At 45.0% G+C, this 22584-nt stretch overlaps 1 protein-coding gene across 2 annotated transcripts in view; it reads left to right on the top strand.

Moving 5' to 3' along the window:
* LOC139402209 (collagen alpha-1(II) chain-like) overlaps positions 1 to 22584 on the top strand; it is an 86339-nt gene that overhangs the window by 61275 nt on the left and 2480 nt on the right. For both annotated transcript variants that reach the window (XM_071146315.1, XM_071146316.1), the window contains 18 exons: positions 3704 to 3811; positions 4058 to 4111; positions 4565 to 4618; positions 6766 to 6819; positions 7262 to 7315; positions 7526 to 7633; positions 7738 to 7791; positions 7890 to 7943; positions 12866 to 13027; positions 15309 to 15416; positions 15978 to 16085; positions 16405 to 16566; positions 16807 to 16968; positions 17780 to 17833; positions 17970 to 18077; positions 19222 to 19510; positions 19999 to 20186; positions 20603 to 20845. In XM_071146315.1, coding sequence (XP_071002416.1) covers positions 3704 to 3811; positions 4058 to 4111; positions 4565 to 4618; positions 6766 to 6819; positions 7262 to 7315; positions 7526 to 7633; positions 7738 to 7791; positions 7890 to 7943; positions 12866 to 13027; positions 15309 to 15416; positions 15978 to 16085; positions 16405 to 16566; positions 16807 to 16968; positions 17780 to 17833; positions 17970 to 18077; positions 19222 to 19510; positions 19999 to 20186; positions 20603 to 20845 — 2124 coding nt within the window. The remainder of the gene's footprint in view (positions 1 to 3703; positions 3812 to 4057; positions 4112 to 4564; positions 4619 to 6765; positions 6820 to 7261; positions 7316 to 7525; positions 7634 to 7737; positions 7792 to 7889; positions 7944 to 12865; positions 13028 to 15308; positions 15417 to 15977; positions 16086 to 16404; positions 16567 to 16806; positions 16969 to 17779; positions 17834 to 17969; positions 18078 to 19221; positions 19511 to 19998; positions 20187 to 20602; positions 20846 to 22584) is intronic.

Genomic DNA, 22584 nt, shown 5'->3' with positions numbered 1-22584 from the left:
CCAGGCTGGTAGAATGTCACCCAGCTGGTAGAATGTCACCCAGTCTGGTAGAATGTCACCCAGGGTAGTAGAATACCACCCAGACTGGTAGAATGTCATCCAGGCTGGTAGAATGTCACCCAGGCTGGTAGAATGTCACCCATGCTGGTAGAATACCACCCAGGCTGGTAGAATGTCACCCGGGCTAGTAGAATGTCACCCAGGCTAGTACAATGTCACCCAGGCTAGTAGAATGTCACCCAGGCTGGTAGAATGTCACCCAGGCTAGTACAATGTCACCCAGGCTAGTAGAATGTCACCCAGGCTGGTAGAATGTCACCCAGGCTAGTAGAATGTCACCCAGCCTGTAGAATACCACCCAGGCTGGTAGAATGTCACCCAGGCTAGTAGAATGTCACCCAGGCTGGTAGAATGTCACCCAGCCTGTAAAATGTCACCCAGGCTGGTAGAATGTCACCCAGCCTGTAGAATACCACCCAGGCTGGTAGAATGTCACCCAGGCAAGTAGAATGTCACCCATGCTGGTAGAATGTCACCCAGGCTGTAGAATGTCACCCAGGCTAGTAGAATGTCACCCAGCCTGTAGAATGTCACCCAGCCTGTAGAATACCACCCAGGCTAGTAGAATGTCACCCAGGCTAGTAGAATGTCACCCAGGCTGATAGAATGTCACCCAGGCTGGTAGAATGTCACCCAGGCTAGTACAATGTCACCCAGGCTAGTAGAATGTCACCCAGGCTGGTAGAATGTCACCCAGGCTAGTAGAATGTCACCCAGCCTGTAGAATACCACCCAGGCTGGTAGAATGTCACCCAGGCTAGTAGAATGTCACCCAGGCTGGTAGAATGTCACCCAGCCTGTAGAATGTCACCCAGGCTGGTAGAATGTCACCCAGCCTGTAGAATACCACCCAGGCTGGTAGAATGTCACCCAGGCTAGTAGAATGTCACCCATGCTGGTATAATGTCACCCAGGCTGTAGAATGTCACCCAGTCTAGTAGAATGTCACCCAGCCTGTAGAATGTCACCCAGCCTGTAGAATACCACCCAGGCTAGTAGAATGTCACCCAGGCTAGTAGAATGTCACCCAGGCTGGTAGAATGTCACCCAGGCTGGTAGAATGTCACCCAGGCTAGTATAATGTCATCCAGGCTGGTAGAATGTCATCCAGGCTGGTAGAATGTCACCCAGGCTGGTAGAATGTCACCCGGGCTGGTATAATGTCACCCGTGCGGTAGAATACCACCCAGGCTGGTAGAATGTCACCCAGGCTAGTAGAATGTCACCCAGGCTAGTAGAATGTCACCCAGGCTGGTAGAATGTCACCCAGGCTAGTAGAATGTCATCCAGGCTAGTAGAATGTCACCCAGGCTAGTAGAATGTCACCCAGGCTGGTAGAATGTCACCCAGGCTGGTAGAATGTCACCCAGGCTGGCAGAATGTCATCCAGGTTAGTAGAATGTCACCCAGGCTAGTAGAATGTCACCCAGGCTGGTAGAATGTCACCCAGGCTGGTAGAATGTCACCCAGGCTAGTAGAATGTCACCCAGGCTGGTAGAATGTCACCCAGGCTGGTATAATGTCACCCGTGCTGTAGAATACCACCCGTGCTGTAGAATACCACCCGTGCTGTAGAATACCACCCAGCATGTAGAATACCACCCAGCATGTAGAATACCACCCGTGCTGTAGAATACCACCCAGCCTGTAGAATACCACCCAGCCTGTAGAATACCACCCAGCCTGTAGAATACCACCCAGGCTGGTATAATGTCACCCGTGCTGTAGAATACCACCCAGCCTGTAGAATACCACCCAGCCTGTAGAATATCACCCAGCCTGTAGAATACCACCCAGCCTGTAGAATACGACCCAGGCTGGTAGAATGTCACCCAGGCTGGTAGAATGTCACCCAGGCTAGTAGAATGTCACCCAGGCTGGTAGAATGTCATCCAGGCTAGTAGAATGTCACCCAGGCTAGTAGAATGTCACCCAGGCTGGTAGAATGTCACCCAGGCTGGTAGAATGTCACCCAGGCTAGTAGAATGTCACCCAGGCTGGTAGAATGTCACCCAGGCTGGTATAATGTCACCCGTGCTGTAGAATACCACCCGTGCTGTAGAATACCACCCAGCCTGTAGAATACTACCCAGCCTGTAGAATACCACCCAGCCTGTAGAATACCACCCAGGCTGGTATAATGTCACCCGTGCTGTAGAATACCACCCAGCCTGTAGAATACCACCCAGCCTGTAGAATATCACCCAGCCTGTAGAATACCACCCATCCTGTAGAATACCACCCAGGCTGGTAGAATGTCACCCAGGCTGGTAGAATTTGCGGTTTACCAGCTGGAATCACACTAGTAAAGGGGTTTAACTCAATATTAGGAAGGTGTTCATAATGTTTTGTATACTCAGTGTAGTAGAAGAAGAACAACAACAACAACAATGTCGACGCTATAAACAGCTCAGACCTCAGATCAAATGCTGTTTGAAATCATGTCCTGTACTTTACTTTAGCTGTGCTGATTGATCATGCATATTGCAATGGAAAACTGAATCACGTCCCAAACAACCTTAGAATGATTCTCAAATACATTATACTCTGAAACCGTCTCATATCAGAAAGGAAATTACATTTTTTTTTTTTAAGTTTAATGATGAAGATGTGGATACCCCTGAAGGTGTCTTTTGAAATTACAATATTATATTACTTTCAAACATTTTTGCCCACTGGGTACAATTCTCCTTGTATTTGATGTTGTTTCTTTTGATAAATCATATTCCTGTGTCTATTTCCTCACAATGAATCATGTCCCTGTGAACAGGTCTATTTCCTCATGATGAATCATGTCCCTGTGAACAGGTCTATTTTCTCATGATGAATCATGTCCCTGTGTCTATTTCCTCATGATGAATCATGTCCCTGTGAACAGGTCTATTTCCTCATGATGAATCATGTCCCTGTGAACAGGTCTATTTCCTCATGATGAATCATGTCCCTGTGTCTATTTCCTCATGATGAATCATGTCCCTGTGAACAGGTCTATTTCCTCATGATGAATCATGTCCCTGTGTCTATTTCCTCATGATGAATCATGTCCCTGTGAACAGGTCTATTTCCTCATGATGAATCATGTCCCTGTGAACAGGTCTATTTCCTCATGATGAATCATATCCCTGTGTCTATTTCCTCATGATGAATCATGTCCCTGTGAACAGGTCTATTTCCTCATGATGAATCATGTCCCTGTGAACAGGTCTATTTCCTCATGATGAATCATGTCCCTGTGAACAGGTCTATTTCCTCATGGTGAATCATGTCCCTGTGAACAGGTCTATTTCCTCATGGTGAATCATGTCCCTGTGAACAGGTCTATTTCCTCATGATGAATCATGTCCCTGTGAACAGGTCTATTTCCTCATGATGAATCATGTCCCTGTGAACAGGTCTATTTCCTCACGGTGAATCATGTCCCTGTGAACAGGTCTATTTCCTCATTGTAGGGAGAATACTGTTCTGTTATATTCCATCTATTCAATTCAATTCCAAAAATTTGGTTCATGCCTGAGGGACAAATATCGTTGGGCATATAATGAGACGAGTAAACAACAACATACCCTTCTGCATTCCGTTACCTTTCCTATGGTGTCCCTGCAGCTGTTGACAGTGTTTGTGTCCAATCTGTTCTGTTTTCCAGGGAGCGATCGGACCAGGTGGCGCATCGGGTGCCCAGGGACCCCCCGGTCTGCAGGGTATGCCCGGAGAGAGAGGGGCCTCAGGCATCCCCGGACCTAAGGGAGACAGAGTAAGTAGTGCCTGCTCGAGAGCAGCAGAGGAACAGTCATGTTAATGTAATGTAGCCAATGCAATGAAATGTAATGCAATATGATTCATCATAATAATAAGCTGTGAAAGGGACATGCACTTAACAACAGGATCTGCTGGAGACAATAGTAACAGATGTATGTTTGGCAACAATTGATGTGATTGCATATTGAATTATATGCAGTTAGTAATGCAATTATAATGTCATTGTGTTTGTGTCCCACAGGGTGACAACGGAGAGAAGGGACCTGAGGGTGCTTCTGGCAAAGACGGCTCAAGAGTGAGTGACCATCCTCCTCATCCTCATCATCATCATCATCATCATGCACCGTATCACCCAGCCCTATGACCTCACTCACTCTACCATTTAATAATCAACACATTGATGACCTCACTCACTCTACCATTTAATTATCAACACATTGATGACCTCACTCACTCTACCTTTTAATTATCAACACATTGATGACATCACTCACTCTACCATTTAATAATCAACACATTGATGACCTCACTCACTCTACCATTTAATTATCAACACATTGATGACCTCACTCACTCTACCATTTAATAATCAACACATTTAAATATTCCCTCCAGCAAGTCCAAGTATACACACTAAACTTAAATTGTTCATTTGTTCACGGGCATTTGTGTACAGTGAGACAACAGCAAAATGTCAGATATACTAGATATTGTACTGAAACATTTCTCTTTTCCGTAACTCTTCTAGGGTTTGACTGGTCCCATTGGTCCTCCTGGCCCAGCTGGTCCCAACGGAGAGAAGGTGAGCAATTTGTCTTTAAACTTGAATAATAGTTCATTGATTATTTTAATGATTGTATTAGATCAGTCAGAAGAAGAAAAAAAACATACAGCCATATCATCTGTTGGGAGGTTACCTCTCACAAACTGTATGATACAGACAGTCCATCTGTTGGGAGGTTACCTCTCACAAACTGTATGATACAGACAGTCCATCTGTTGGGAGGTTACCTCTCACAAACTGTATGATACAGACAGTCCATCTGTTGGGAGGTTACCTCTCACAAACTGTATGATACAGACAGTCCATCTGTTGGGAGGTTACCTCTCACAAACTGTATGATACAGACAGTCCATCTGTTGTGAGGTTACCTCTCACAAACTGTATGATACAGACAGTCCATCTGTTGGGAGGTTACCTCTCACAAACTGTATGATACAGACATATCATCTGTTGGGAGGTTACCTCTCACAAACTGTATGATACAGACAGTCCATCTGTTGGGAGGTTACCTCTCACAAACTGTATGATACAGACAGTCCATCTGTTTGGAGGTTACCTCTCACAAACTGTATGATACAGACAGTCCATCTGTTGGGAGGTTACCTCTCACAAACTGTATGATACAGACAGTCCATCTGTTGGGAGGTTACCTCTCACAAACTGTATGATACAGACAGTCCATCTGTTGGGAGGTTACCTCTCACAAACTGTATGATACAGACAGTCCATCTGTTGGGAGGTTACCTCTCACAAACTGTATGATACAGACAGTCCATCTGTTGGGAGGTTACCTCTCACAAACTGTATGATACAGACAGTCCATCTGTTGGGAGGTTACCTCTCACAAACTGTATGATACAGACAGTCCATCTGTTGGGAGGTTACCTCTCACAAACTGTATGATACAGACAGTCCATCTGTTGGGAGGTTACCTCTCACAAACTGTATGATACAGACATATCATCTGTTGGGAGGTTACCTCTCACAAACTGTATGATACAGACAGTCCATCTGTTGGGAGGTTACCTCTCACAAACTGTATGATACAGACAGTCCATCTGTTGGGAGGTTACCTCTCACAAACTGTATGATACAGACAGTCCATCTGTTGGGAGGTTACCTCTCACAAACTGTATGATACAGACAGTCCATCTGTTGGGAGGTTACCTCTCACAAACTGTATGATACAGACAGTCCATCTGTTGGGAGGTTACCTCTCACAAACTGTATGATACAGACAGTCCATCTGTTGGGAGGTTACCTCTCACAAACTGTATGATACAGACAGTCCATCTGTTGGGAGGTTACCTCTCACAAACTGTATGATACAGACAGTCCATCTGTTGGGAGGTTACCTCTCACAAACTGTATGATACAGACAGTCCATCTGTTGGGAGGTTACCTCTCACAAACTGTATGATACAGACAGTCCATCTGTTGGGAGGTTACCTCTCACAAACTGTATGATACAGACAGTCCATCTGTTGGGAGGTTACCTCTCACAAACTGTATGATACAGACAGTCCATCTGTTGGGAGGTTACCTCTCACAAACTGTATGATACAGACATATCATCTGTTGGGAGGTTACCTCTCACAAACTGTATGATACAGACAGTCCATCTGTTGGGAGGTTACCTCTCACAAACTGTATGATACAGACATATCATCTGTTGGGAGGTTACCTCTCACAAACTGTATGATACAGACAGTCCATCTGTTGGGAGGTTACCTCTCACAAACTGTATGATACAGACAGTCCATCTGTTGGGAGGTTACCTCTCACAAACTGTATGATACAGACAGTCCATCTGTTGGGAGGTTACCTCTCACAAACTGTATGATACAGACAGTCCATCTGTTGGGAGGTTACCTCTCACAAACTGTATGATACAGACAGTCCATCTGTTGGGAGGTTACCTCTCACAAACTGTATGATACAGACAGTCCATCTGTTGGGAGGTTACCTCTCACAAACTGTATGATACAGACAGTCCATATAAGGTGTGATTTATGGACTGGTATCTGTATGATACAGACAGTCCGTATAAGGTGTGATTTATGGACTGGTATCTGTGTGATACAGACAGTCCATATAAAGTGGGATATATGGACTTATGATTGACCTTTGTGACTGACCTCTGACCTCTGTGTTTCCTCCTATAGGGTGAATCTGGTCCATCTGGACCTTCCGGTGCTGCCGGTGCCCGTGGTGCTCCTGTAGGTACCACACACACACACACACACACAAATTAGGATAAAGTTTTAAAAAATGACTTGTGGTCCCGTGTAGATCAGTTGGTAGAACATGACATTTTCAACACCAGGGTTGTGGGTTCGATTACCGTGAACAATCAATATGTGTTAACGTATGCTAAACGCTTTGGATAAAAGTGTCTGCTAAATGGCATTCATTACATCAGAAATATGTTGTTGTTTTTTTTACTTTGCCTCAGCTGTCTGATTAGGATCTACTGCCATCTCTAGGTCTCTGTACTGATCCAGAGTAGAGAATCCTGTTGTCCTGCTATACTCTCCAGCTCTCAATAGAACAATTGAATTAACACAGAAGTTGATGCGGTACATGATATGTCATTTGAAGAAGGGTATGTTAGGGGAAGTGTATTCTGCTCAACTTGTTCCCCGTCTTCTCTCCTAACAGGGAGACAGGGGTGAGACCGGACCTCCTGGGCCTGCTGGCTTCGCTGGGCCTCCTGTAAGTAACTTCACCAAGGACAATGTACTGTTGATGCGCTTTCTCTCACTGTCGGTCCTACCGTCAACATCCCGGGCTGCCACATTTACAGGACGGTCTCATCCATTCAAATGGATGATTAAATAGAAGGGGGTGGTGACCCCTGCTGCTTGTTGTATGTTGAAGCAAGTAGCTGTCTGAGCTGTCTTTCTCCCTGTGTCCCAACCCCAGGGATCTGATGGTCAGCCCGGAGCCAAAGGAGAGCAGGGAGAGGGTGGCCAGAAGGGAGACGCTGGTGCCCCTGGACCCCAGGGACCCTCTGGAGCTCCTGGACCTTCCGTAAGTTTCACTTTTTCCTGAAATGTATTGGTTACCAAATATTCTGTTGGAGTTACTTGCTTCACGTTTCTTCATAAAACTTCAGATAATTTCCTTCATTTCAGGGACCAACTGGCGTTTCTGGACCTAAAGGTGCTCGCGGTGCTCAGGGACCCCCTGTAAGTATAAATCTCATATTGTGTATTTCATTTCCGCATTGTTGTTTTATATTGTTTTGTAATTTTTCCATTTCATCAACAACCTCTCTCACTGACAGGGTGCCACTGGTTTCCCTGGTGCTGCCGGCAGAGTCGGGCCCCCTGGTCCCAACGTAAGTACAATCGCTTATCAGCAAAACACAACTCAAACACCTTACCTGAGCATTGTTACTGAAGACTAAATGACACTGATTGTTCTACTTGTAAACTAGGATTGTTCGCAGTGATCTGAGGTGTTGGATTTGACTGGAATAGAAAAGGCCTTGTTTTTATGTGGGTGTAACCATGTTGGTAAACATTTTCCAAGTTTTTCCTGATACTTTTCAGAACACACAGACTATTATGAATACAGTGTTCACCCACTGTATTCAGTCGTTGAAATCAATCATCACTTTGTTAAAATTATACAACACAATGTCCAGCTATATATATATACAGTGCCATGCGAAAGTATTCGGCCCCCTTGAACTTTGCAACCTTTTGCCACATTTCAGGCTTCAAACATAAAGATATAAAACTGTATTTTTTTGTGAAGAATCAACAACAAGTGGGACACAATCATGAAGTGGAACGACATTTATTGGATATTTCAAACTTTTTTAACAAATCAAAAACTGAAAAATTGGGCGTGCAAAATTATTCAGCCCATTTACTTTCAGTGCAGCAAACTCTCTCCAGAAGTTCAGTGAGGATCTCTGAATGATCCAATGTTGACCTAAATGACTAATGATGATAAATACAATCCACCTGTGTGTAATCAAGTCTCCGTATAAATGCACCTGCACTGTGATAGTCTCAGAGGTCCGTTAAAAGCTCAGAGAGCATCATGAAGAACAAGGAACACACCAGGCAGGTCCGAGATACTGTTGTGAAGAAGTTTAAAGCCGGATTTGGATACAAAAAGATTTCCCAAGCTTTAAACATCCCAAGGAGCACTGTGCAAGCGATAATATTGAAATGGAAGGAGTATCAGACCACTGCAAATCTACCAAGACCTGGCCGTCCTTCTAAAAATGTCAGTCTCTCGATGTGCAAAACTGATAGAGACATACCCCAAGCGACTTACAGCTGTAATCGCAGCAAAAGGTGGCGCTACAAAGTATTAACTTAAGGGGGCTGAATAATTTTGCACGCCCAATTTTTCAGTTTTTGATTTGTTAAAAGTTTGAATTAGTATAATATTTAGTATAGTATTTAGTATATTATTTATTATAGTATTTTGTATAATATTTACTATAGTATTTAGTATAGTATTTACTATAATACTTACTATAATATTTAGTATAGTATTTAGTATAGTATTTAGTATAGGACTTACTATAGTACTTACTATAATATTTAGTATAGTATTTAGTATAGTATTTACTATAGTACTTACTATAATATTTAGTATAGTATTTAGTGAATAACGCTGGATGTCGATGATATCAACCTGGTTTCATTCTGTTCTTCTGAATGGTTGTTATTACAGAGAGTACTGACCTGCTCCTATCTGTTGTTATTACAGAGAGTACTGACCTGCTCCTATCAGTCTGAATGGTTGTTATTACAGAGAGTACTGACCTGCTCCTATCTGTTGTTATTGTAGAGAGTACTGACCTTCTCCTATCTGTCTGAATGGTTGTTATTATAGAGAGTACTGACCTGCTCCTATCAGTCTGTGGGCAGAGAAGTGACGGTCAAGATGAGAGAGGATGATTATTTTGTTAAAATAGCATGGCCTTATTTCTATTACAGCATATTGGATGACTGACATTCATATTCCATTCACCCAGTTCAATGTAACAGTGATAGGTATCGGCTACTACATGATACTCTCATTTTCCCTATACACGGCATGAGGTTGCTACAAACTAGCCTATGAATGAACGTTTACAACATTGTTCCACAGGTTGAGAGTTATCACGGTGACAGACATTGCCACATTCAATAATCTTGCTAGCCGATCTAGGGTGTAATCATTAGTCCAAACAGTTGCAAACGAGAATTTCTATTGGACAATTTCAGATATGGTTATCCCCGTTGCTTCTGTTTAAGAAACATTTTTAAATAAAACCGGCAGAATGAATACACCCCTGATCACATGCAAACACAATTCGCTTTCATAGCAGACAGATCATTGTATAATTCCTTCTTGCATCTACGTGCTCTCTTATCTTTTCCCTTCAGTGCATAACACATCACATTCAGCTGCCTGTGACCAGTGAACAAAAAGAAACCAAGCCAAACCTTCATATCATAACCACTAACCGCTACGCACATCCTACATTGTTGTCACCATATTAGCTAATGTCAAGTCAAAAACAAAGTTACTATAACTAATGTGTTAGTAAACCTGCTACAATCGTGCAGTACAATGTACAATCAGCAAGCAGTTTAGTAGTTACACCAGCAGGCCCCGGTGGCAATAAATTAATAAAACCAAGAGCTTTTCTTGACTTGGAAGAGTTCCAGTGTTGGATAGCCAGCTAGCTAACATAACATGCCTCCCTTTTTGAGCCGGGTGTTTGAGTAGGCTAAACTAGCTAGCTGCATTCCGTAGCTAAGTAAAAAAAATATGAAATGTAGCTATCTCTCTCGCTCTCTCGCTCTTTCTCGCTCTCTCTCTCTCGCTCTCTCTCTCTCTCTCTCTCTCTCTCTCTCTCTCGCTCTCTCTCTCTCGCTCTCTCGCTCTCTCGCTCTCTCTCTCTCTCTCTCTCTTGCTTCTCCTTCATTTTTGAACAAATAATGGGAAACACTATTCCCTCATCCCATCACAAGACAGGGCAGTCAGTATGTGTTCATCACTGACCAAATAACCAGTCCAAACACACTACTTTAGTATATTCTTATCTAAAAAGAATATATTTTTTCATGTTTCACTATTTTTATTTTTATGACATTCACTGAGGATAGTCCTCCCCTTCCTCCTCTGATGAGCCTCCACTGTCCCAGAGAGTCTACATTTCTGGGTTTAACCCTGTTGATTGGTTGATTGACTGATTGCTTGATTGGTTGCTTGTTTTACTGGTTGATCAGTTGATCGGTTGAGTGATGAACTGATTGATTGGTTGATTGACTGACTGCCTCCTCCCTAAGTTAGTTTTATTCACTGCTTTTGCACACTCTGCCAACCCTGATGTACTAGTCGTGTCTGAAACATGGCTGAGGAAGGCAACCAAAAGTTCTGAATTTTCCAACCCCAACTACAACATTTTCCACAAAGATAGAACTGCCAAAGGAGGTGGAGTTGAAATTTACTGCAGGATATCTGCAGAGTTCTGTCCTACTATCCAGGTCTATGCCCAAACAGTTCGAGCTTCTACTTTTAAAAATCCACCTTTCCATAAATAAGTCTCTCACTGTTGCCACTTGTTATAGACCCCCCTCGGCCCCCAGCTGTGCCCTGGACACCATATGTGAATTGATTGCCTCCCCATCTATCTTCAGAGTTCATATTGTTAGGTGACCTAAACTGGGACATGCTTAACACCCTGGCCGTCCTACAATCTAAGCTAGATGCCCTCAATCTCACACAAATGATCAAGGAACCTACCAGGTACATCAATAAATCCGTACACACGGGCATCTTCATAGATATCGTCCTGACGAACCTGCCCTCTAAATACACCTCTGCTGTCTTCAACCAGGATCTCAGTGATCACTGCGTCATTGCTTGGGTCCGCGGTCAAACAAACCACCCCTCATCACTGTCAAACGCTCCCTAAAACACTTCAGCGAGCAGGCCTTTCTAATCGCCCTGGGCCGGGTATCCTGGAAGGATATTGACCTCATTCCATCAGTAGTGGACGGTTATGACTTCGAATATGTGAGCTACAAACTACAAATACCTAGGTGTCTGGTTAGACTGTAAAGACTCACATTAAGCATCTCCAGACTCACATTAAGCATCTCCAATCCAAAATTAAATCTAGAATCGGCTTCCTATTTCGCAACAAAGCATCCAGCTCATGCTGCCAAACATACCCTCGTAAAACTGACTATCCTACCGATCCTTGACTTCGGCGATGTAATTTACAAAATAGCCTCCAACACTCTACTCAGCAAATTGGATGCAGTCTATCACAGTGCCATCCGTTTTGTCCCCAAAGCCCCATATACTACACACCACTGCGACCTGAATGATCTCGTTGGCTTGCCCTCAATACATATTTGTCACCAAACCCACTAGCTCCAGGTCATCTATAAGTCTTTGCTAGGTAAAGCTCTGCTTTATCTCAGCTCACTGGTCACCATAGCAGCATCCACCTGTAGCACACGCTCCAGCTGGTATATTTCACTGGTCATCCCCAAAGTCAACTCCTCCTTTGGTCGCCTTTCCTTCCAGTTCTCTGCCACCAATGACTGGAACGAATTGCAAAAAAAAAAAGCTGTAGACTCATATCTCCCTCACTAACTTTAAGCACCAGCTGTCAGAGCAGCTTACCGATCATTGCACCTGTAAACAGCCCATCTGTAAATAGCCCACCCAACTACCTCATCCCCATATTGTTATTTCTTGTTTTGCTCCTTTTCACTCCAGTATCTCTACTTGCACATGCATATTCTGCACATCTATCACTCCTTGCTATATTGTAATTACTTCACCACTACGGCATATTTATTGCCTTTACCTACCTAATCTTACCTCATTTGCACACACTGTATATAGATTTTCCTATTGTGTTATTGACTGTATGCTTGTTTATTCTATGTGTAACTCTGTGTTGTTGTTTGTATCGGACTGCTTTGCTTTATCTTGGCCAGGTCGCAGTTGTGAATGAGAACTTGTTCTCAACTAGCCTACCTGGTTAAATAAAGGTGTTCTCAACTAGCCTACCTGGTTAAATAAAGGTGTTCTCAACTGGCCTACCTGGTTAAATAAAGGTGTTCTCAACTAGCCTACCTGGTTAAATAAAGGTGTTCTCAACTAGCCTACCTGGTTAAATAAAGGTGTTCTCAACTAGTCTACCTGGTTAAATAAAGGTGTTCTCAACTAGTCTACCTGGTTAAATAAAGGTGAAATAAAATACATTAATAAATGGTGTCTCTGCAGGGTAACCCTGGTGCTGCTGGGCCCTCTGGCCCTGCTGGTAAAGATGGCCCTAAGGGTGTGCGTGGAGACGGTGGACCCCCAGGCAGACAGGGAGACGCTGGGCTGCGTGGAGCCGCTGGATCCCCTGGAGAGAAGGGAGATGCTGGAGAGGATGGTCCCTCTGTAAGTTTATCACTACAGTACCGTCCTCCAGCCCGGGGCATAGTGGACGGGCTTGTGGACGGGCTTGATAACTCTCATTCAACCCAGCACCCTACTGAAGCAACACAGGTCCTACAGGCTTTATTCAACCCAGCACCCTACTGAAGCAACACAGGTCCTACAGGCTTTATTCAACCCAGCACCCTACTGAAGCAACACAGGTCCTACAGGCTTTATTCAACCCAGCACCCTACTGAAGCAACACAGGTCCTACAGGCTTTATTCAACCCAGCACCCTACTGAAGCAACACAGGTCCTACAGGCTTTATTCAACACAGCACCCTACTGAAGCAACACAGGTCCTACAGGCTTTATTCAACCCAGCACCCTACTGAAGCAACACAGGTCCTACAGGCTTTATTCAACACAGCACCCTACTGAAGCAACACAGGTCCTACAGGCTTTATTCAACACAGCACCCTACTGAAGCAACACAGGTCCTACAGGCTTTAATCAATACAGGTCCAACAGGCTTTAATCAATACAGGTCCTACAGGCTTTAATCAATACAGGTCCTACAGGCTTTAATCAATACAGGTCCTACAGGCTTTAATCAATACAGGTCCTACAGGCTTTAATCAATACAGGTCCTACAGGCTTTAATCAATACAGGTCCTACAGGCTTTAATCAATACAGGTCCTACAGGCTTTAATAAATACAGGTCCTACAGGCTTTAATCAATACAGGTCCTACAGGCTTTATTCAACCCAGCACCCTACTGAAGCAACACAGGTCCTACAGGCTTTAATCAACACAGGTCCTACAGGCTTTATTCAACCCAGCACCCTACTGAAGCAACACAGGTCCTACATGCTTTATTCAACACAGCACCCTACTGAAGCAACACAGGTCCTACAGGCTTTATTCAACCCAGCACCCTACTGAAGCAACACAGGTCCTACAGGCTTTATTCAACACAGCACCCTACTGAAGCAACACAGGTCCTACAGGCTTTATTCAACCCAGCACCCTACTGAAGCAACACAGGTCCTACAGGCTTTAATCAATACAGGTCCTACAGGCTTTAATCAATACAGGTCCTACAGGCTTTAATCAATACAGGTCCTACAGGCTTCATTCAACATTGACAAGTTATTTAGGTCACAGTGTTTCTGAACTCGTGGTGTTCTTCAGTTTGTATTGTCACTGACAACACACATCCCACCCCTCAAGTTAACACGGAAATACATTCATTTTGGACTTTTGCAGCTATAAAACAACACTGGCTTTATGTCTTAAAAGTCTCTCTTTTGGTTTGACTTCCAACCCAACCGGCATAAACATCAGTCCAGGGAATGAAAGAAAGGTCCATTTATAATGGACAACACTATTCCCTCGTCCCCATCACAACAAAGCACGTGTCCGTCACTGACCCAATAACCAGCCCAAACACACTGCTGTCTGCCAGGGCGTTAATATCACCTGTGGGCTTCCCCTGGACAGAGATATGATGGCAGAGAGGACAAGCGTTTTACTTTGTACTTCCCACTCCCTGCAGTACAGTTCACCCCCTGAGCAGTACTGAACTAACAGCCGGCATAGCTGTCTGTTACTGAAATTGGACAGGCAAGTCCAGAGAACAGACATGATAAGACCCTCTGATCCTCCCTGGTCTAAATCACAGAAGTGGAGGTGGATGCACTGCACACTGTGTTTACAGATTTGTATAGTTTTTCTGTTGATATATTTTTAGTTGTTGTTGAAAACACTCACTTGAAAATAACACACTGTCCTCTTGTCCTCCACTTGCTCCTCTTCCTTCTCTTCTTCCTCTCTTCCTCCCCTTCCACCTCTCTTCCTCTCTTCCTCCTCTCCTCCTCTTCCTCCTCTCTTCCTCCTCTCTTCCTCACCTTCCTCCTCTTCTTTCTCTCTTCCTCCTCTCCTCTCTTCCTCCTATCCTGCTCCTCTACTCTCTTCCTCCTCTCCTCTCTTCCTCCTCTTCTTCCTCCTCTTCTTCCTCTCTTCCTCCTCTCTTCTCTTCCACTTCTTCTTCCTCTCTTCCTCCTCTCCTCTCTTCCTCCTCCTCTCCCCTCTTCCTCCTCTCCTCTCTTCCTCCTCTTCATCCTCCTCTTCTTCCCCTCTTCCTCCTCTCTTCCTCCTCTCCTCTCCTCCTCCTCTCTTCCTCTCTTCCTCCTCTCCTTCACTCCTCCTACTCTCTTCCTCCTCCTTCTCTCCTCTTCCTCCTCTTCTTCCTCTATTCCTCCTCTCTTCCTCCTCTTCCTCTTCTCTTCCTCCTCCCAGGGTCCCGATGGTCCTTCAGGTCCTTCAGGTCTGGCTGGACAGCGTGGTATTGTTGGTCTTCCAGGACAGCGTGGAGAGAGAGGTTTCCCTGGCCTGCCAGGACCCTCTGTAAGTCACATACACCACATTACAGATCCCATTAATTCATTAGACTATTCCATCATTCATTAGACTATTCATTCGTTCATTCATTAGACTATTTATTCATTCATTCATTAGACTATTCATTAATTCATTAGACAATTCATTCATTAGACTTTTCATTAATTCATTAGGCCATTCATTAATTCCTTAGACTATTCATTCATGCATTCATTCATTAGACTATTCATTCATTCATTAGACTATTCATTCATTCGTTCATTAGACTATTAATTCATTCATTAGGCTATTCATTCAGTCATTCATTCATTCATTAGACTATTCATTCATTAGACTATTCATTCATTCATTCATTAGACTATTCATTCATTCATTATGATTCATTAGCCTATTATAGATGACAGAATAATATTGTACTGTCAATTGACTTGTACCCATCCCACCCATTTCAAGTAAGAATGGATGGATGAATATTCAAAGAAAAAGATCAGTGAATATATGACTATTGATTAGAGTGTCGCCCCCTATTGGTGGTCCACCAACTAACCCGTGTGTCCATCTCCCCAGGGAGAGCCTGGTAAACAAGGAGCTCCTGGTGGAAGCGGAGACCGTGGGCCCCCTGGCCCAGTGGGACCCCCTGGACTGACTGGACCCGCTGGAGAACCCGGGAGAGAGGTCAGTGTCTGTCCCATAGCGTGTTGTCTGAAATGACAGACGTCAGTGTCTGTCCCATAGCGTGTTGTGTCTGAAGTAGCATCCTAGTTCTTATATTGCTCATTACTTTTAAACAGGGTCCGCATAGTGCTCTGTCCAAATGTAGTGCACTATATAGGGAATAGTGTGCCATTCAATGCAGCACAGTGTCACCGTTATGGCCTCTCATGGTCATCTCTATACCTTCGGTACAATACTTTAACTCACTGTCATGATTAACTGGATCACTAACTATACGTTTGATGTTTCTGATATTAAACAATGTGTGATTGTCTCTCAGGGCAACGCTGGTTCTGATGGACCACCTGGTAGAGATGGATCCACTGGAATCAAGGGTGACCGTGGTAACACCGGTCCTGCTGGTGCTCCTGGCTCCCCAGGTGCTAATGGTTCCCCCGGCCCTGTCGGCCCCACCGGCAAGCAAGGAGACAGGGGAGAGGCTGTGAGTATACACCCTAAATCACTCCCCATTAACATCCCCAATGGCACCCCGTAGAAGCCTTTTAACACCCCTAAAAACCCCTCTCTTGAGAGGTGAATAACCCAGGCCATGTTATTGTTTTCTGTCTATTTTCTCAGTTCAGTCGATATATTAATAATGTTTTTATTATGACAGTTTACTCAGATACTATTGTATTGCAGCCCTTCCTGACCCTGTGTCTGTCTCTTGGCTGTTCTCTAGGGAGCTCAAGGACCCGCTGGACCTGCCGGGCCTGCTGGAGCCAGAGGAATGGCTGGGCCCCAAGGACCCCGTGGAGACAAGGGTGAGGCTGGAGAGGGTGGTGAGAGAGGACAGAAAGGACACAGAGGATTCACTGGTCTGCAGGGTCTGCCCGGACCTCCCGTAAGTACCCCCCTAATCTCCCTGTACCCCCTTATCTCCCTATACCCCCTAATCTCCCTATACCCCCTAATCTCCATATACCCCCTTATCTCCCTATACCCCCTTATCTCCCTGTACCCCCTAATCTCTCTATATCACAAATTTCTCAATATCACAAATTTCTCTATATCATTGAAATGTCCCTTTAGCCTTTACCTGTAGTTGTGTATATCCTATGGACATTGTCTCACCTTGTCTCTTCCCAGAGGATCAATCTGACCTATAGACATTGTCTCACCTTGTCTCTGCCCATGGGATCAATCTGACCTATAGACATTGTCTCACCTTGTCTCTCCCCATAGGATCAATCTGACCTATAGACATTGTCTCACCTTGTCTCTCCCCATAGGATCAATCTGTCCTATAGACATTGTCTCACCTTGTCTCTCCCCATAGGATCAATCTGACCTATAGACATTGTCTCACCTTGTCTCTCCCCATAGGATCAATCTGACCTATAGACATTGTCTCACCTTGTCTCTCCCCAGAGGATCAATCTGACCTATAGACATTGTCTCACCTTGTCTCTGCCCATAGGATCAATCTGTCCTATAGACATTGTCTCCCCTTGTCTCTGCCCATAGGATCAATCTGACCTATAGACATTGTCTCACCTTGTCTCTCCCCATAGGATCAATCTGACCTATAGACATTGTCTCACCTTGTCTCTCCCCAGAGAGTCAATCTGACCTATAGACATTGTCTCACCTTGTCTCTTCCCAGAGGGTCAATCTGTCCTATAAACATTGTCTCACCTTGTCTCTCCACATAGGGTCAATCTGGAGACCAGGGTGCCTCTGGACCTGCTGGACCAAGTGGATCAAGGGTGAGTATAGACAGAATGATTAACAACTCTTACACAGAGTTTTGAGATGTACCCTTCCTTATTGTCAGCCAAAGAGCATGGCAGGCAGAGCTCTAGTCTACAGTACAGTACATCTGAATCCTTGTGTTCTGTTTAGGGACCTCCCGGACCCGTTGGTCCCTCTGGAAAGGATGGTTCCAACGGTATGCCCGGCCCCATCGGACCCCCCGGACCCCGTGGTCGCTCTGGAGAGACTGGTCCCTCTGTGAGTAACGCTCTCATCTCCCATCTATCTCTCAATTTATCTTAGTACTAGAGAGGAGAGGAGAGGAGAGGAGAGGAGAGGAGAGGAGAGGAGAGGAGAGGAGAGAAGGGGAGAGAAGGGGAGGGGAGGAGAAAGAAGAGGAGAGGAGAGGAGAGGAGAGGAGAGGAGGGGAGGTGAGAGGAGGGGAGGGGAGGGGAGGGGAGGGGAGGGGAGGAGAGGAGAGGAGAGGAGAGGAGAGGAGAGGAGAGGAGAGGAGAGGAGAGGAGAGGAGAGGAGAGGAGAGGAAAGAAGGGGAGAGAAGGGGAGGGGAGGAGAAAGAAGAGGAGAGGAGAGGAGAGGAGAGGAGAGGAGAGAGAGAGAGGGAGAGAGAGAGGGAGAGAAGGGGAGGAGAAATAAGAGGAGGTGAGAGGAGAGGAGAGGAGAGGAGAGGAGAGGAGAGGAGAGGAAAGGAGAGGAGAGGAGAGGAAAGAAGGGGAGAGGAGAGGAGAGGAGAGGAGAGGAGAGGAGAGGAGAGAGAGAGAGAGGGAGAGAGAGAGATATAGAGAGAGAGATATAGAGAGAGAAGGGGAGGAGAAATAAGAGGAGGTGAGAGGAGAGGAGAGGAGAGGAGAGGAGAGGAGAGGAGAGGAGAGGAGAGGAGAGGAGAGAGAGAGAGAGAGAGGGATAGAGAGAGAGATATAGAGAGAGAAGGGGAGGAGAAATAAGAGGAGGTGAGAGGAGAGGAGAGGAGAGGAGAGGAGAGGAGAGGAGAGGAGAGGAGAGGAGAGGAGAGGAGAGGAGAGGAGAGGAGAGGAGAGGAGAGGAGAGGAGAGGAGAGGAGGGGAGGTGAGAGGAGGGGAGGGGAGGGGAGAGGAGAGAGAAGAGAGGAGAAGAGAAGAGGAGAGAGCAGTGTATGACATGGTGCAAATCTCAAATCACCCCCTGTTCCTCGTATAGTGTGCTACCTTTGCTCTGGTCAAAGTAATGCCCTGTGTAGGGAGCAGGTTGTCATCTGAGACAGCAGCCAGCTATATAAACACTTTATGTCCCCTCTGCTCTGTGCTTTTCGTCTTCTGAAATACCTATGGCCCTGGTAGCAGCACATCACCAGTAGCTTGTAGTCTAGCGTCTTGGTTTTCCAATTTCTTCTGTCTGTGTATCTCAGGGTCCACCTGGAAACTCCGGTCCCCCTGGTCCTCCTGGTCCTCCCGGCCCTGGTATCGACATGTCTGCCTTCGCTGGCCTGTCTCAGCCTGAGAAATCCCCCGATCCCCTGAGGTACATGAGGGCCGACCAGGCCTCCGGAAACCTGAGGACGCACGACGCCGAGGTGGACGCCACGCTCAAGTCTCTCAACAACCAGATTGAGAACATCCGCTCCCCCGAGGGCTCCAAGAAGAACCCTGCACGTACTTGCAGAGACCTGAAGCTGTGCCACCCAGACTGGAAGAGTGGTGAGTGACGGGATAGGAGTGATTAATGGCTCTTTGTTTAGGGGTCAATCGTTAAAGCCAAGCAACATGACTTGACCAGGAAAAACTCAGGGCCCTAAAGTTTCTCCTGCTCAGGTGACGTTTCGCCTGCTCAGGTGAGGTTTCTCCTGCTCAGGTGACGTTTCTCCTGCTCAGGTGACGTTTCTCCTGCTCAGGTGAGGTTTCTCCTGCTCAGGTGACGTTTCTCCTGCTCAGGTGAGGTTTCTCCTGCTCAGGTGACGTTTCTCCTGCTCAGGTGACGTTTCTCCTGCACAGGTGACGTTTCTCCTGCTCAGGTGACGTTTCTCCTGTCCCCACTGGTTAGGACGGGCAAAAATGCCATAATATTTAGGGAAGTCTAGAAGGTTCTGTCTTAAGAGAAAGTAAATATAAACATGTGTAATGTAGTACAGAGTTTTAGAGAGCTGATTCAATCTGAGCCGTTTCCTGTCTCCGCCGCCTGTCTGCAGGAGAGTACTGGATCGACCCTAACCAGGGCTGCACCATAGACGCCATCAAGGTCTACTGTAACATGGAGACCGGAGAGTCCTGTGTCTACCCCAAGCCCGCCAGCATCCCCAAGAAGAACTGGTGGTCCAGCAAGAGCAAGGCTGCCAAACACATCTGGTTCGGAGAGACCATGAACGGAGGATTCCACGTGAGTCACCCTTCAATCTCTTGTTTCGGCTCTCTTCTAATATATTATCACGATCGTACAATCGTGATTTTTCCCCCCCTCTTCAATCTCAGGTGACATCTGTTATGTGTGCAGTGCACTTATTTACTCAAGCCTCTCTGTGATTAGTCTGTTTCGGTCCTTTAGGGGATTCCTGTTTTTTGTTTGACTAAAATACGACACAATAACTTTTTTTTACGTACATTATCTCAATCAATGCCACTAAGTCCGTTCAAAATTCTGATATAGTTCTGATATAATGATGTCATTGATTCTTACATCCCTGTCTCCCTGTTCTCTCTCACTAGTTTTAACCATTGACATTGTAAAATGATATCCATTGTTCAACCGGTCCTAACCGCCCTTCTCCCCTCCTCTCTCTCTGCTGCCCTCTACAGTTCAGCTATGGCGATGAGAGTCTGGCAGCCAACACGGCCAGCATCCAGATGACCTTCCTGCGGCTGCTGTCCACCGAGGCTAATCAGAACCTCACCTACCACTGCAAGAACAGCGTGGCCTATATGGACGGGGCCACGGGGAACCTGAAGAAGGCCGTGCTGCTCCAGGGCTCCAACGACGTGGAGATCAGAGCTGAGGGCAACAGCCGCTTCACCTACACCGTTATGGAGGACGGCTGCACGGTGAGAGGATGAACACACACACACACACACACACTCTCTCATACATACACACCCACACACAGGCTACAGCCACTTTACATACACCATTATGGAGGACCACTGCACGGTGAGAGGATGAACACACACAGACGCACACACACACACTCTCTCTCTCATACATACACACCCACAATTCAATTCGGATCACAATGTGATGGAGGATGGCTGCACTGTGATGAAAACACACAGAACAGTTTTGAGACTATTTAACCCTAACCCACAAATACACTCATTCACTGTCCCCTATCAATATCTATAACATGTCTGTCCCCTATCAATATCTATAACATGTCTATAACATGTCTATAACATGTCTGTCCCCTATCAATATCTATAACATGTCTGTCCCCTATCAATATCTATAACATGTCTGTTCCCTATCAATATCTATAACATGTCTATAATATGTCTATAACATGTCTGTCCCCTATCAATATCTATAACATGTCTGTCCCCTATCAATATCTATAGCATGTCTATAAAATGTCTATAACATGTCTATAACATGTCTGTCCCCTATCAATATCTATAACATGTCTATAACATGTCTGTCCCCTATCAATATCTATAACATGTCTGTCCCCTATCAATATCTATAACATGTCTGTCCCCTATCAATATCTAGAACATGTCTATAACATGTCTGTCCCCTATCAATATCTATAACATGTCTGTCCCCTATCAATATCTAGAACATGTCTATAACATGTCTATAACATGTCTGTCCCCTATCAATATCTATAACATGTCTGTCCCCTATCAATGTCTATAACATGTCTGTCCCCTATCAATATCTATAACATGTATATAACATGTCTGTCCCCTATCAATATCTATAACATGTCTATAACATGTCTGTCCCCTATCAATATCTATAACATGTCTATAACATGTCTGTCCCCTATCAATATCTATAGCATGTCTGTCCCCTATCAATATCTATAACATGTCTGTCCCTATCAATATCTATAACATGTCTGTCCCCTATCGATGTCTATAACATGTCTGTCCCCTATCAATATCTATAACATGTCTGTCCCCTATCAATGTCTATAACATGTCTGTCCCCTATCAATATCTATAACATGTCTATAACATGTCTGTCCCCTATCAATATCTATAACATGTCTATAACATGTCTGTCCCCTATCAATATCTATAACATGTCTGTCCCCTATCAATGTCTATAACATGTCTGTCCCCTATCAATATCTATAACATGTCTGTCCCTATCAATATCTATAACATGTCTGTCCCTATCGATGTCTATAACATGTCTGTCCCCTATCAATATCTATAACATGTCTGTCCCCTATCAATGTCTATAACATGTCTGTCCCCTATCAATATCTATAACATGTCTGTCCCCTATCAATATCTATAACATGTCTATAACATGTCTGTCCCCTATCAATATCTATAGCATGTCTGTCCCCTATCAATATCTATAACATGTCTATAACATGTCTGTCCCCTATCAATATCTATAACATGTCTGTCCCCTATCAATGTCTATAACATGTCTGTCCCCTATCAATATCTATAACATGTCTATAACATGTCTGTCCCCTATCAATATCTATAACATGACTGTCCCCTATCAATGTCTATTACATGACTGTCCCCTATCAATATCTATAACATGTCTATAACATGTCTGTCCCCTATCAATGTCTATAACATGTCTGTCCCCTATCAAT

Source organism: Oncorhynchus clarkii, unplaced genomic scaffold, assembly GCF_045791955.1.
Source record: "Oncorhynchus clarkii lewisi isolate Uvic-CL-2024 unplaced genomic scaffold, UVic_Ocla_1.0 unplaced_contig_4274_pilon_pilon, whole genome shotgun sequence".
Lineage (NCBI taxonomy): Eukaryota > Metazoa > Chordata > Actinopteri > Salmoniformes > Salmonidae > Oncorhynchus > Oncorhynchus clarkii.
The sequence above is the reverse complement of the archived record's forward strand: the minus strand, read 5'-3'. Positions and strand labels throughout refer to the sequence as shown.